This window comes from Pleurodeles waltl, chromosome 5 (genome assembly GCF_031143425.1).
Source record: "Pleurodeles waltl isolate 20211129_DDA chromosome 5, aPleWal1.hap1.20221129, whole genome shotgun sequence".
Lineage (NCBI taxonomy): Eukaryota > Metazoa > Chordata > Amphibia > Caudata > Salamandridae > Pleurodeles > Pleurodeles waltl.
Window position 1 is genome coordinate 650,592,626 of NC_090444.1, and position 15,997 is coordinate 650,608,622.

General features: G+C 41.6%; 1 protein-coding gene across 1 annotated transcript in view; it reads right to left on the minus strand.

Annotated features, from left to right (window-relative positions):
* EIF2AK2 (eukaryotic translation initiation factor 2 alpha kinase 2) overlaps positions 1-15,997 on the minus strand; it is a 294,290-nt gene that overhangs the window by 178,327 nt on the left and 99,966 nt on the right. The window contains exon 4 of the mRNA XM_069234526.1: positions 13,422-13,570. Coding sequence (XP_069090627.1) covers positions 13,422-13,570 — 149 coding nt within the window. The remainder of the gene's footprint in view (positions 1-13,421; positions 13,571-15,997) is intronic.

The following is a 15,997-nucleotide window of genomic DNA, read 5'->3' on the forward strand; positions in this document are numbered from 1 at the left end:
ATTGTCGTTAACTGGTGGTATGTGCTACTTCTCTTTTTTCTCCGCAATGGATGTCCCATTTTAAAGCCAAATAGTTATTTTGTTGCTCATTCAGGAGACAGCTTCTAATATTTAGACAAGGCACTACATTAGAGCTGTGTCTCCAAACATAGGATGGGTTTATTATATAACCTGACCTGGAAGGGGCAGAAGGCAGTCCAGCCACAACTGTCCTGGGACGAATACTGTGTTTGATATGCAGCTCTACCTACGTTATTCTACCAGCTCCCAAGAGGATTGCCACTTACACTGCAGGCTGACACTAACTTCAGGTATGGGGCTGAGGCTAATCTCTTAGATTGGTCCAGGCAAGAGGGTACACCCACTATGCTCCTAGCATAGTCTTAGGGTTATGTGGAAAACTCTAGAAGTTCTAGAACACATTTATAATGGTTGGATTATTCATTGTCTTCACCTTGTTTATCATGCTGGTTATTTTGCTTTGTTTAATCTGCCTAATTATCGTGGCTCATCTGCTTTATGTAAGATTACATTTGTTAAAAAAAATATATTGAACACTCAATTTGTATATCTATTGTGTCTTCGCCTGGGCATGCATTACTAATACAACGAAAGGGTGCGACCTGTCTCCACCACTTCCCGGGGGAGTCACAGTTTCACATTTAGGTTGCCATATTCACCTTACACCAGAGTAGATTCAGGTTGTCAGGTGAGGCACTGTCAGCTAGCCAGGAATTGGGCTGACAGTTTCCGATGGTATGGATGGACTTAGTCTCCCACAGTCTAACGTTCTGCTGTCCTAAACACGCAGTCCTATTATCTTAGTAGAAACTGTATAACAACCTTGTACTATGACCTCTGGAAACTGCATCAGAAAAAGTTGGGATGTATTTCAAACATAATGTTGAGATTTACACAAAGATGGGTTTTACACTCTCTTCAACATACTGCTAACTAGATTTTATCTAGAACTGAAAGTAAATGATCACACAGTACTCTCAAAGCAACCCATAGGTGGGTAATTTAAATTTCCCTACCTGTCTTGAAGGGCTAAATATTCAGCTCACCACAACGTTTACGTCAAACTACAATTCCCAAACAACAGAAGCCAACTTAAGTGGAAACTTACTAATCAAACATTTGCATGACCAATAAGATATTTATGGCACATGTTACTATGAAAGAACACCAACTAAACTGGTCACCAAACTAACACACATTAGAGTTGGTGGGGAACAAGACACATTTCTTAAAGGACGGCATATAATTAATAGAAACTCCATGAATGCCAAATATTCATTACATCATTCACTCTCAGTATTCCAGAGACAAGGTCAGGCATACATGGAATGAGAGGGTCATAGAGATTCTTACTTTATCGAGAGGTAATACTGAGCTGTTCAATCTAGTCAATGCGGTGTCCCAACCTCCGAAGGATGAATGCAAAATGCCAAAGAAAGGCATTGGACATTGCAAAAATGTGGGGATCCCACATTGGAAGCTCACAGCAGTTGGAATTTAGGCTTTGCAGCCAACCCTCAATGCACATGGCCAAAGGCTGTGCACAGTAGGGAGTTGGAAAGGTGCATTATATAAACAGATAAATATGCCGGAAAAGCAGAATTAAAAACTGAGATATGGCTGAAAAGTGGAAATCCATCAACATTTTCCACTTATGGTAGACACCACACACAATGCACATCATAGATCACATCATCCATGGTGCAGAAAACACACAACTAAACATAAAACAGCAGTTTTAAATGACACAGGAAAATAATTGACTACCAAGAGAAAAACATGGTGGCTGCCTTGAGTTATGGCTTGCAATGTGTGCATAGCATACCATAACTGGTGAATTCAAATGGCTTTGTGTATTTGAAGCAGACCCAAACATGCACACACACACACACACACACACACACACACACACATATATACCAATATATATGTATATAAAAGATGGGAAACCACTGCACTCCATTTCACCAAATAGCCAATATTTTATTGCATGCCAGCAAAACAAAACCCACAACCAACGTGTTTCAACTCCAAGACTCTTTTGGAATTAAAACGTGTTGGTTGTTTGTTGCTGTTGGCTATTAGGTGAAATGGAGTGCAGTGGTTTCCCTTCTTTTGGATTTACATAACGAGAAGGAATTGTCTACCTACTACCACTGGCAAAGGCAGTCTGAGTACACTGTGTTAGAATTGTGACCTCTTTTTTTGATATATATATATATATATATATATATATGGTACTGCTTCAAATATACAAAGTAAGAATCTTTATGACCCATTTCTTGAAATTCACTATATATACATATATATATTTTCCAACCAGAAATGCGCCATATCGCCGCCACTTGTAACGCGGTCAGCTCGTGGAGGGGTGGAAACCCCAAATATTCCAACATACACCGATGCCTACTACTCGTACTTTATAGAATAGTAAAGCCTCGTAGCACGGCCAAATAGTTCAGTGTGCATGGTCTATTTCAACAAATGGCAGAAAAATAAAAAATAAACTTGACTCGTTTCGGAGCGCTAACCTCCTTGATCACGAATACAATTAGTCAAAGTGTTTCGGAGGTCCATCCAGACTATATATGGACATTCTACTACATAACCATAAAAGAAGGACTAAAGCACCACAATCTCAGTACTACTGAGTAAACGTGTCGCCCATTTTGGGACAGACTCTTTCAACTACCTAAATACATACTAATCATCATAAATCAACTCAAAACATTTCCTATATACATTTGTACATTAATGTGACTCATGTCCTGAGGCATTAGTTTATAGAATTGCAATTAGTGCTGAAAAGCAGGTAATGCACTGAGTCACATTAAAGTACAAATGTATATAGGAAATGTTTTGAGTTGATTTATGATGATTAGTATATATTTAGGTAGTTGAAAGAGTCTGTTCCAAAATGGTCGACACGTTTATCAATAGTACTGAGGTTGTGCTACTTTAGTCCTTCTTTTATGGTTATGTAGTAGAATGTCCATATGTAGTGGGGATGGACTTCCGAAACACTTTGACTAATTGTATTTGTGATCAAGGAGCTTAGCGCTCCAAAATGCATCGAGTTTTTAAAAAAAAATTCTGCCATTTGGTGAAATAAACCATGCACGCTGAACTATTTGCCCGTGGTACGAGGCTTTACTATTCTATAAAGTACGAGTAGTAGGCGTCGGTGTATGTTGGAATATATATATATATATATATATATATATATATATATATATATACATATATACATATATACATATAGATGTTATAGTTAGGCTAAAATTTTAAATATACAAAACCATGGAGATTCACCTGCTAGAGTTATGTCAAGTAACTATAACTAGTGCCCTAAGGTAACTATAAATCGCACTACAACCATGCACAGTTATCTGATCAATAATTTTACAGGAGATGTTACAGTGACATTACCAATGAAGTTATCAAAGGTGTCATGAGTGTTGTAATTTGCTGGGTAATTAGAAGTGCATGGAGAGGGCACGAGTTATAGTTACCTTAGGGCGCGACTTATACTACTAGTGAGTGATACTCTTTCTAATGTATGTCATCTGAGTGGCATTGTGACTGTCTGTATCAGGGAAGGATTTGGTGTCTCGGTGGATGTATGGGTCTGTGAGTTGGTGTACCTGTGAATAACTTGGTGTGTGAGTATCCGTTTGGGTGATTGATGGTGTGAGTGGCTGTATGGGTGGGTTGGTATGTGTGTGTGACTGGCTCTATGGGTGAGTGACTGGGTGTGTAAGTGGATGAATGAGTAAGTGAATCTGTGTATGGGAGAGTGAGTAGGTGTGTGAGTGGTTATTTTGCACAGTAGTTTTGTGTGTGAGTGGATGTATAGATGAGTGAGTGGGCCTGTGAGTGATTGTATTGATGTGTGAATGGGTATGTAAGTGATTTTGTGGATGAGTGAATAGATGCGTGAGTGGCTGTATGGGTGTGTAAATGGGTATGTGAGTGGTTGTATGGGTGTATGAGTGTGTGTGTGAGTGGCTGTGGGGGTATGAGTGGGCGTGAGTGGTTTGGTGGGTGTGTGAGTAGCTGTATGGGCCAATGAGTGGGTGTATGAGTGGTTCTGTGGATGATGTAATCAGTGATGTCATCTGAGATGTTATCAATGATGTTATCTGGGATGTCACTGACCATATCATGAGCGATGTAATAAGTGAGGTCATAAGCAGTGTACTGCAGGCTTAAGTTATAGTTAGCTCAGGTAACTATAACTGTTGAATTTCGATGGTTTTGTACCAGTGAAATATGAGCCTAACTATAACGTCCCTGTAAGTTTTGTTTTTTTCAGAGAATTTCTTAATTCTACTTCCTAACTATAATGTCCCTGCAACCTGTTTTTCAGTGAATTTCTATGTTTTTTTAAATTCTATTTCCAAACTACAAGGTCCCTGTAATCTTTGTTTCTTTCAGTGAATTTCAATATTTTTTTAATTTCTTTTAAATGTTATCTCTTAACTGTAAGCTCTAACCTTTCAGAGTGGATATGTGAGTGACTTTATAGGTAGGTGAATGGGTGTGTGAGTGGCTGTATGGGTCTCTGAGTGGGTGTGTGAGTGATTGTATTGATGTGTGAATAGGTATGTAAGTGGTTTTGTGGAGTGAATAGATGTGTGAATGGCTGTATGGATGAGAAAGTAGCTCTGTTAGTAGCTGTATGGGTAAGTGAGTGACTGTTTGAATGGCTGTATGGGTGAGTGAGTGGTTGTGAGTGTTTAAATGGGTATGTGAGTAGTTGTATGAGTGAGCGTGCGAGTGGCTTTAGGGGATGTGAGTGGGCATGTGAGTGGTTTTGTGGGTGTGTGAGTAGCTGTATTGGTCTGTGGGTGGCTGTGTGAGTGGCTTTATGGGTGAGTAAGTTGTTGTGAGAGAGGCTGTATGGGTAAGTGTGTGTCAGTAGTTGTATGTGTCTGAATGGGAATGTGAGTTGTTTTGTGGGTGTGTGAGTTGGTGTATGAGAGGTTGTATGGGGGTGTGAGTAGGTGTGTGAGAGGTTCTGTGGATGATGTCATAAGTGATGTCACCAGTGATGTCATCTGAGATGTTATCAATGATATCATCTGGGATGGTACTGACCATGTCATGAGCGATGTAATAAGTGAGGTCAAAAGCAGTGCATTGCAGGGGTGTATGTTATAGTTAGCTCAGGTAACTATAACTGCTGATTTAATGGTTTTGTACGAGTAAAATCTGAGCCTAATTATAAAACCCCTGTAACCTTTTATTTTTTCAGTGAATTTACTTCCCGACTAGAACATCCCTGCAACCTCTGTTTTTTCAGTGAATATCTACGTTTTTTTACATTCTATTTCCTAACTATAAAGTCCCTGTAATCTTCGTTTTTACAGTGAATTTCAATGTTTTTACATTTTATTTCCTAACTTTAAGCTGTAACCTTAGAGAGTGGATGTGTGGTGGCTGTATAGGTAGGTGAGTGGGTTTGTTAGTGGCTGTATGAGGCTCTCAGTGGGTGTGTGAATGAGTTTGTAGGTGTGTGAGTGGGTGTATGGGTCTATGACTGGGTGTGAGTGACTGTAAGGGTGTGAACATAGCTGTTGTAGTGGGTATAGGAGGGCCTGTGTGGATATGTGAGTGGCTACATGAGTGTCTGAGTGGGTGCATGAATGACTGAGTGGGTATGTGACTGGATGCTTGAGTGTCTGAGTGGGTCTGTGAGCGGGTGCATGAGTAAATGGGTCTGTGAATTGGTGTGTGAGTCTCCGACTGGGTTTGCATGGGTGTCTTTGAAGGTCTGGGGAGTGGATGGATGAGCCTCTGAGTGAGTCTGTGACCTGTTCAGTCAGTGGGTGTGTACGTTTCTGGGTGGATCTGTGAGTGGGTGCATGCATCTCTTAGTGGGTCTGTGAATGGTAACGTGAGTGTCTGAGTGGGGGGATGAGCATCTGAGTGGGTTTGTTAGAGCCAGCAAGAGATTCTGAGTGGGTCTGTGAGGAGGTACAAGAGTATCCGAGTGGATCTGTGAGTGGGGTGTCTGAATGGGTCTGTGAGTGGGTCTGCGAGTCTCTGAGTGGGTCTGTGAATGGGTGCATGTGTGTGAGTGGTTGTGAGTCTCTGGGTCTGTGAATATGCATGTGAGTCTCTCAGCGGGCCTGTGAGTGGGTGGATGAGTGACTGAATGGATCTGTGAGATGGTGCATGCTTATCTGAGTATGTCTGCCAGTGGGTATGTGAGTCTCTGAGTGGATGAGGGGTGCATGGGTGCGTCTGTGAGTGAGCGCATGAGTGTATGAGTGGGTCTGTCAGTCAATGCACTGTAAAAAAAGTAGTAGGTCACATGGGAGTAGGTCCTTGTGCCAGCTCCCAGTGACGTCCTCCTGTCCAGCTTGCCTGCAGTCTACTACCCTCTACTGCCTTCAGTTTTTTGCCTCCTCTGCTCATTTTCTGCTCCTATTTCTGCCTCTTCTCTGCCCGCTCCTTCCCTCTATGTTGCCTCTTTCTACCCACTCTGCCCATTATTTTGCTTTTACCTGCTCACTCTGGACCTTTATTGTGTCTCTTGCTGCTCGTTTCTGACCTTTATTTTGCCTCTTGCTGCTCGTTTCTCATCTCTGTTTGCGTCATTCTGCTCACTCTGCCCATAATTGTGCCTTTTTCTGTTCACTCCTGACCGTTATTTTGCTTCTTTCTGATCGTTTCTGACCGTTATTCTGCCTCTTGCTGCTGGTTTCTGACCTCTATTTTGCCACGTTCTGATAATTTACTGACCTTTATTCTGCCCTTTTCAGCTCCTTTCTGACATTTATCTTGCCTCTTTCTACCAGTTTCTGACCTTTATTCTGTCTCTTTCTGCTCGTTCCTTACCTTTATTTTGTCTCTTTCTGGTTGTTTCTGAACTTTATTCTGCCTCTTTCGGCTCATTGCTGACCTTTATTTTAGCCTCTTTCTGCTCGTTGCTGACCTTTATTCTGCCTCTTTCTGCTCATTTCTCACCTTTATTCTGCCTCTTTCTGCTCTCTTCTGACCTTTATTCTGACTCACTCTGCTCATTTCTCACCTTTAATTTGCCTCTTTCAGCTTATTGCTCATCTTCATTTTGCCTCTTTCTGCTCATTGCTGAGTGTTTAATTTGCCTCTTGCTGCTGGTTTCCGACCTCCATTTTGCCTCTTTCTTCTAATTTCTAACCTTTATTTTGCCTTTTTCTGCTCATTTCTCACCTTTATACTGCCTCTTTTTGCTCCCTCCAGACTTTTTTCTGCCACTTTCAGCAGTTTCTCACCTTTGTTTTGCCACTTTCAGCTCATTGCTGACCTTTATTCTGCCTCATTCTGCTCACTTCTCACCTTTATTTTGCCTCTTTCTGCTAGTTGCTGACTTTTACTTTGCCACTTTCTGATTGTTTCTCACCTTAATTTTGCCTCTTGCTGCTCGTTGCTGACCTCTATATTGCCTCTTTCGGCTCGATTCTCACCTTTCTTTTGCCTCTTTCTGCTTGTTTCTCACCTTTATTTTGCTTCTTGCTGCTCATTTCTGACCTTTATTCTGCCTCTCTCTGATCATTTCTCACCTTCATTTTGCCTCTTCCTGCTCATTGCTGGCCTTTATTTTGCCTCCTTCTGCTTCTTTCTCACATTTATTTTGCCTCTTGCTACATGTTTCTAACCTCTATTCTGCCTCTTTCAGCTCGTTCCTCACCTTAATTTTGCCTCTTGCTCCTCGTTTTTGCCCCTCATAAAGTGAGTTGACTATGTTGACTGTCTCAACAGTGACGACTGGGTAGATTAAAGGACTGTGATGAGGAAACCAGGAGTTGATGTGAGCTGAGTACAGGTCATGGAATGTGTGGGTTCGGTGGTGCATGGAAAGGGATGAGATTATGGTAGCCAATTTTTTGGCAGAGTTGTACGAGAAAGGTTTGAGTTACAGAACAATAAATTGTTACTGGTCAGCCACTGCAGCTGGTCACTGACTAGTAGATGGTATTTCAGTGGAGAAGAGTACATTAATATGTCAAGTGATGAAAGGAATAAGAATTAAGAACTTTACTGCTGCAAGCTATGAATCACTTTGGGATGTTATTTTAATTTTTTTCAATGTTTGAGAGTTGGACAGAGAACAGATATTTAATAATTAAGTTGACGTGGAAGCTAGCCACTTTATTATGTATAATTTCTTTGAAAAGGGTTTTAGATGTTGAAAGCATTAGAGGTGATGAGCTCATTTTATCAACCACATGGAGTGTTGTTTGAAATGAGGAAAAGAATGAAAACAACAACAGAGTCTGTATTTTATATCAGGTTTGATGACCATCCCAAATTATTTGTGATGAGATGTATAAAAGAGTATTAAGGGAGAATGAGTGAGCACAGGATCACAGGTACTGATCAGTTATTCATTTTATATCTGAGACCTTATGGAGCTGTATGATCAGCTACGATTGATGAATGGATAATAAGTACGGTGAGTGAGGCAGGCGTGAATATGGATTTGTTTAAAGCTCATTCAATCCGAGAAGCAGTGGCTTCCACAGTTTTTAAATAAAAGTGAAGACTGGAGGATATCATGAAAGCAGCTGATTTGTCTAATGATGAAGTAGTTAGAACGTTTTATTTTAAACCAATAGAACATGTTGCTGTTTTAGGAATTTAGGTTTTAAATATGCATTATGCTATCTCCCTGTCTTGAAAATAAAATGCCAATTCTCGAATTGTGATTTTATTAAAGACAAGGAGGCCAGCATTATCCCACTCTCCCACCATAAGGAGGCAAATGATAAGGAATAGTTAAGATTTTTTTTTGTGAATCAGATAATAAGGGTATGGAATATTGAAAGTATGATGTTGATTTAATGAAAGAAAAGAGGAGATATACAAAGGAGTGGTTGCACAAACTTATGTTTTGAATATTTTTTCCAGAGGCGCAGTGAGCCGACATTGTTTTATGCAAGGAGACATACAGAAGGAAACCTGAAAAGGAGAAAGAAGGAGATGAAAGCAGAACAAAAGAGTAGGAGAATACTGGTCATGGGACTTATATGTATTGTTAAGGTTCTATTCTTCATGACTTTATGTGGGATTCTATTTGGAACTTTTAGGGTACTGAACAGAAGTGGTAAATAAAAGGAATATGCAAAACACTAGCCTCCCATCTTGACATAAAATTCTGCTTAGAAGTGTTCTCCTTGTAGGGAGTTAGAAAACAGGAAATCAAATACACAACTTTGGAAGAAAATCATTCTGAGATGCAGAGAACAAATTATGTCTATGAGAATAATTGGCTCCGAACTAGGGATGTAGGAAATTCATGGAATTAGGGATGTAGGAAATTCATGGAATTTGCTATTGCAGAATTATGGAAAATATGTCAAAATTACAAGTTATTACACTGTTGGACTTTTTTCCTTATGCAGGGTCATCCCCAATCTTTTTGCCTCATGCCTCCTATTTTTTCTGACCTGTTTTTGTTGGCTTTAGAACTCTGAGCACTTTACCACTGCTAACCAGTGCTAAAGTGCATATGCTCTCTGTGTAAAATATTTTGTTGATTGGTTTATCCATGATTGGCATATTTAAGTAGTAAGTCCCTAGTACAGGGAACTAGAGGTGCTCAGGGCCTGTAAATCAAATGATGCTAGTGGGCGTGCAGCACTGGTTGTGCCACCCACATTAGTAGCCCTGTAAACATGGCTCAGACTTGCCACTGCAGTGTGTATGTGTGCAGTTTTCAACTGCCAATTCGACTTGGCAAGTGTACCCACTTGCCAGGCCTAAACCTTCCCTTTTCTTACATGTAAGTCACCCCTAAGGTAGGCCTAGGTAGCCCCATGGGCAGGGTGCAGTGTATATTTAAGGTAGGACACATACTAATGTGTTTTATATGTCCTGACAAGTGAAATACTGACAAATTCGGTTTTCACTGTTGCAAGGCCTATCTCTCTCATAGGTTAACATGGGGGCTACCTTTAAATATGATTAAAGTGTAGATTCCCTTCGGGAGTAGATAGCCATGTGGAGTTTGGGGTCTCTGAGCTCACAATTTACAAATACATCTTTTAGTAAAGTTGATTTTGAGATTGTGGCCCTCATTACAACCCTGGTGGATGGCGGTAAAATGGCGAAAAGTACTGCCAACAGCCTGGCAGTACTTTTCTCCATATTATGACTCAAGTCAAACCGCCAATGTACCACAATGTCCGCCACGGAGGTAACGACCACCAGGCTGGAGACTTCAGTCTCCAGCCAGGTGGCTGTGACTAGCCCGCCCGTGGGATTATGATCCCGCCTACCACCATGGTTTTTGTGGCTTCCTAACCGCCACGAAAAAAATGGTGGTAGGCACTATCGGTGACAGGGAATATCTTCCCTGTCACTGATAGGGGTCTTCCCTGCACCCCCAGGTTTCTCCCCCTCCCTACACACACCTTCACGCACCATTGAACACACGCATACACACACTCAAACCCACATTCATCCATGCACGCATACATTCATTCACACACACATCCACACACACTGACATACATATATGCACACACACATGCACACATCACAACATACACACACTCACACATCAATACACGCACACACAGACAACATGCATCACACATGCACAGACATAGACACCCCCTAACAAACATACAAACAACCCCCCACCCCCATCGGAGCACGTGACTTACCTGATGGCGGGGGTCCTCCGGCAGGAGACGGGGCGCTGGTGCCAGCAGCAGCGTCCGCCAGCAGAACACCACCATGCCGTATCATGGGTCATGATGCGGTCTGCGACGGTCTACTGGCGTGGCGCTGCTGCTGGCAGCAGCACCACTTTACCTCCATCCGCTGACATGGCCGCATCTGGCCGCATCGATCTGGCAGAAATCCAGCTGCGGTCATAATACGGTGGACGGCTGGTAGCCGCGGCGATGGTCTTTTGGCGGCCGCCACCGCATCGGTAGGCGGTATATACCACCAATGTTGTAATGAGGGCCTGTGTGTTTGAAAATGCCACTTTTAGAAAGTGGGCATTTTCTTGCTTAAACCATTCTGTGACTCTGCCTGTTTGTGGATTCCCTGACTGGGTCAGTTTGACAGTTGCGCTGTTTGCACCTCTATCTAGACAGTGACACAAAGGGAGGTGGGGTGTAGCCTGCATTTCCTGATGAGCCATCTGTGCTAGGAGGGATGGGAGGAGTGGTCACTTATACCTGAAAGGGCTTTGCCTGCCCTCACACAATGAAGTCTTCAACCCCCTGGTGTGTGTCTGGGGCCTGGCCTGGGCAAGACAGGATTTCACAAACAAGAGAGACTTTCCTTTGAAGTACGCCTACTTCAAAGGTCAAAATGGGTATAAGAAAAGCACCCAAAACCACAGACTTTAGATCACTTCTGGACATCAAGAGGAACCTCTGCCTGGAGAAGAGCTGAGGAGAAGTGCTGCCCTGCCTGTGACTGTGCTTTGTGGAGCTATCTTGCAGTTGCTGCTTCTGCCTGTGGAAGCGGACAAAGACTGGACTTTTTTGTGCATTCCTGCTTGTGAAGAAATCTCCAAGGGCTTGTCCTGAGCTTGCCTCCTGTTGTTGAAGTCTCAGAGCCATCAAAGACTTCTCCTGCCAGCACCTGGACTCTCTGCTGAGACTCCTACCCTGCCAAGTAGTGCCCTATCCAGTTCCTGGGGCCTTGACAGGTGAAGCTGGCAGACCAAGATTGAAGAACCACGCACAGACCGCCGTGCGGGGAAAATATCGACGCACCTTCCGAGACGTGGCTGAAAAACTACGCTCTGCCAGCTTCATAGCAGAAATCGACGCTCCACCGGCATCGCGACTGGAAGATCGACGCATGCAGCTGGAGATACGACGCGCAACACCCGCTGACAGAGGCTGATAGCGTCGCAACCCACATAGCATTGATTTGTTGATACCGTGTGGCAGGAATTTTGAGCAAACCTTGCAGGGCACAAAAAAACGACACACAGCCTGCCCGGATCAATGCATCGCTCTCCTGCGGAGAGGAAAAACGACGCATGCCGACCCAACCGGAAAAGGAGAAACGACGCACAGTGTTGCTTGCAGGTGAGATATCGACGCATCGGTAAAAAAAATTGACGCACACTCGCCAGTGTGTGTTATTGTGACGCTACCCAGGTACTTTTCAATGTTATCAGTGTTTTTAATGTTTACTAAAGCATTTAAGACTCTTTTTGCTTTTTAATTCCTAACTTGACTTGTGTATGTTGATTTGTTGTCATTTTGGTTTAAATAAATATTTCTTATTTTTCCAAACCTGTGTTGTGTCATTTTTTAGTGTTTTCACTGAGCTACTGTGTGTGTAGGTACAAATACTTTACACCTAGACTCTGAAGTTAAGCCTGCCTGCTTGTGCAAAGCTACCAAAGGGGTAAGCAGGGGTTAACTGAGGGTGATTCTCCTTTACCCTGACTAGAGTGAGGGTCCTTGCTTGGACAGGGGCTAACCTGACTGCCAACCAATGACCTAATTTCTAACATACACAAACTGGTAAGCCATAATTTCACGCTATATGCATAAGTGAAATGCATCCTGACTGTGAATTTTCGTCACCAGGATTCATTTAATCAAGAGCTCTGTGAACAACAGATGCTTGTGTTCTGTTGTTCCTGAGCGTTACCCATGAGTTACCATGAATTGCACTATTCACAGTACATTTTTTAATTGAAAGGTGCATAGTTACGTGAAGTGGCGTAATGGTGTAATTTCTGAAATCTCTCATAAAAAGTGTAATGTGAAATTCCGAAACTACACAAATTACACCAGTATAAATTAATACATTTCGCCCAGGCCTACTCACGATGCAAATGGACGCAGCCAAGCATTTTGGTTTCAAGACAACCTCGGATTACATGACATTTTACACTAATTGATGTATTTGTGTCTGGGGCATTTACGAGATTTTATTTTGCCTTGAAGTATTCACTCTTGAGGCTAGTCGGATTGTATGTGATTGCAGTATCTCCAGTTACTTTGTCAATCAGATCTAGAATTTCTCATAAAAGTAAATTGTGCGCATAACAACACAAATTGTCAAGAAAATCACCAACTATTCTTTAAACTTCAGTTGCATTGTGAGCACTCGCTCCCTTCTGCTCCTTCAAGCAGAACAGACGTCTGTGTTGTAGTCCGTACATTTTTGTCCTTTACGAAGTGGTGTTCTGAAACTTAATCCACTGATTCACAAAGTTACTGATTTCTTTGTGAAACTGTTATTCTATTTGTCAACATAGCATCAAAGGATTTTAAAACTCACACACTGATCTAACTACGAAATTGAACCCCTCATCACCTACCCTGTAATACGGATTCACCCGTATGAAATTTCGGAAAGGTGAGAAGACAAGAAGTAGATCAAGTTTTTTTTTTTTTTTTTTTAAAGTAAAATTTCCTTACTTCGGCTTGTGGGAGGGACCATCCTGTTTAATCTTTTCAAAAGCAAACTTAATTCCGCGAGCATTACAGTATTCATTCAGTTTGCCAACGTAATTAGTGTCTCCATTTTGCGAGTCTGGGTTGGATGATTTTGATGAGTCACTAACAATCTGAATACAGAACATAAAGAAAAAAAATGTTTTCAGGTAACAACATAGCAAAATGTTATATTTAAGCAATATGTTCCGAAGCAACACTATTTATTAAAGCGATAAAAAAATAGCAACATTAATTAAAGACTAATGCATGTTAAATACCCTGTTTTGTTAAATTCCATAAAGTCAAAATGAAAATAAAAGGAGGACCTTTACTGTACTCTATAGTATTGGGTGGAGAGTTCTTCTGTGTTTAAAACGTTTCATTAAATAAGCGAATATTACAGGCAATAGCTAATAAGCCAGATAAAAAGCTTTCCTGATATTACATCACATGGGGGGGGCATTGCTTGGACGCATCCTGATTGAGCTCCGCAGCGTAAGAGGCATTTTCCTCATCTTCTTATGTAAAGTGCGGACTCTCAACAGAAAAAAAGACAATGACCTTTCCTACAGTGAGCGGAAGGCAAACTCATTCATGCAAATTGTACGCTGAAATAATACATTTAGGCACATATTTATACTTTTTAAGCACTGCATTTGCGTATTTTTTTTTACGCACAAGCGGCGCAAACTTACAATATACAATTATATTTTGTAAGTTTGCGCCGCTTTTGCGTCAATAAATGACGTAAATGCGGGGCTAAAAAAGTATAAATATGGGCCCTAATTTCGTGCTGCGCTTGAAGATAGAGCGCGCTTGCTGTTTTGTCTACCAAGTATCAAGACGCTCAGACCTATAACTCGGGTTCAGGGCCTTTAACAACCGGCATAGCCCTTGGCAGCAGGCTATAAGATTATGTTGCATAGAAAAGGGAGCTCAGTGAGGAGTATATTACATGCCAGGTCAGCTCAAATGAAAAATCAAAAACAAAAATCTCTTATAGTGAAGTGTTAAGAATCCGCAAACTGTGCATGTCACTATAATAAGGAATCAACTTTAATCAATTGCTTTCTTGATAGGTAGTATCGTTCCAATGTCACTGATAAAGCAATTCACTAAACTCTCATGCTGGCTAACCTTACTCCATCGCAGTCAGGGTGCAGGGACTGCACCAAGCATATCTGGAATTCACAGCTATGCAGGCATTGTTCTTGCAACGAATTCCCGATGCCGGGATTCTGTTCAACAGTGTACTATGCATGTGGCTTTTGGATGGATGATAGCATCACGCACCTGATGTATAAAACATACTCCATTTCAGACCATGATTTTCGCCATTCCACTGCAGCACGCCGTTTTGATGCACAAACTGCCACAGAGAAGTCATGTTTTCTTTTGCTCACTCTGTTTATTGTTCTTTTGTATATTTATTTGTTCTTTAACTTGTGGGTCCTTCATTTAATTAAAATTTATTCACACAAAAGGGCATAAATTCCCGTTTCGCAGAGTGAGAATTCCCTCACGGTGGATGAAATCATTAGAGTAGAACCACAACTGTTCGAAGCCCAAGTACAAAATAAAACTATAACACAGAAAAGGCAAATGTGGTCCAGAATAGTTGACAGAGTGAATTCCGTAGCAAACAACATGCGCACACAAGAGGAAATTAGGGGGAAGTGGAACAACCTGCTGGGGAGAGTACGTTCCCAGGCCGTCACCTGGAGACCCAGAGGACTGGTTCTGGTTCTCCTAGCCCACGCCCTTACAAAGTTTTCCCTGGGCTTAGAAGATATTGCAGATCCTACATCCTGACAGCATGACAGGAATCCCCTTTGGAGTGGAGAGTGGTAAATAAGACTTCTGAATGTCTCACTAAACCTAAATGTCGTTTTTGCTTTTAATTAAGCTGTTGATAATGTCTTTTCCACATTTTACATACAGATAAACCTATAAATATATATTTTTGCTTTATAGTGGAAAATTGTAGCATTCTTGTTGTTTCTTTCGTTGAACTAATATATACAATGTTTTGTCAGTATGTGAATTTTTTCTCTGTGTTTCACATTTCTCTTTCCCTTGTTGCTTGTATGAATGCATTCTGTTTGAATTAAGAAAAATAGAAAATGACCAGACTTCGAATTGCCTCAATTAATATATGTGGATTAAATGACCCCCGTAAAAGAAGGAAAGTCGATGAAGATTTAAAAACTTTTAAGGCAGATATTTACTGCTTACAAGAGACACACGTGGAGTATAAAAACTCTAGAATCCTCGGGTCGCTCGGTATGAGGGTGATAACCTGCTCCGAACAAGAGGTCAGAACTAAAGGGGTGGCAATATTAGATCGGAGTAATAAACTAAAATTCATTAGGCAGAAAGCAGACAGGAGCGGGAGGTGGGTGATCGTAGAATGCTGCTATGGGAAGGGTAGTTTTACACTATGCTCTGTATATGGGGCAGTCACGGATGACCCAGTAATATTGGATACTCTCGCAATAGAGCCAACAGGATGGACCCCTCCCTATATTCTCTATGGTGATCTTAATTTTAATGGTTCT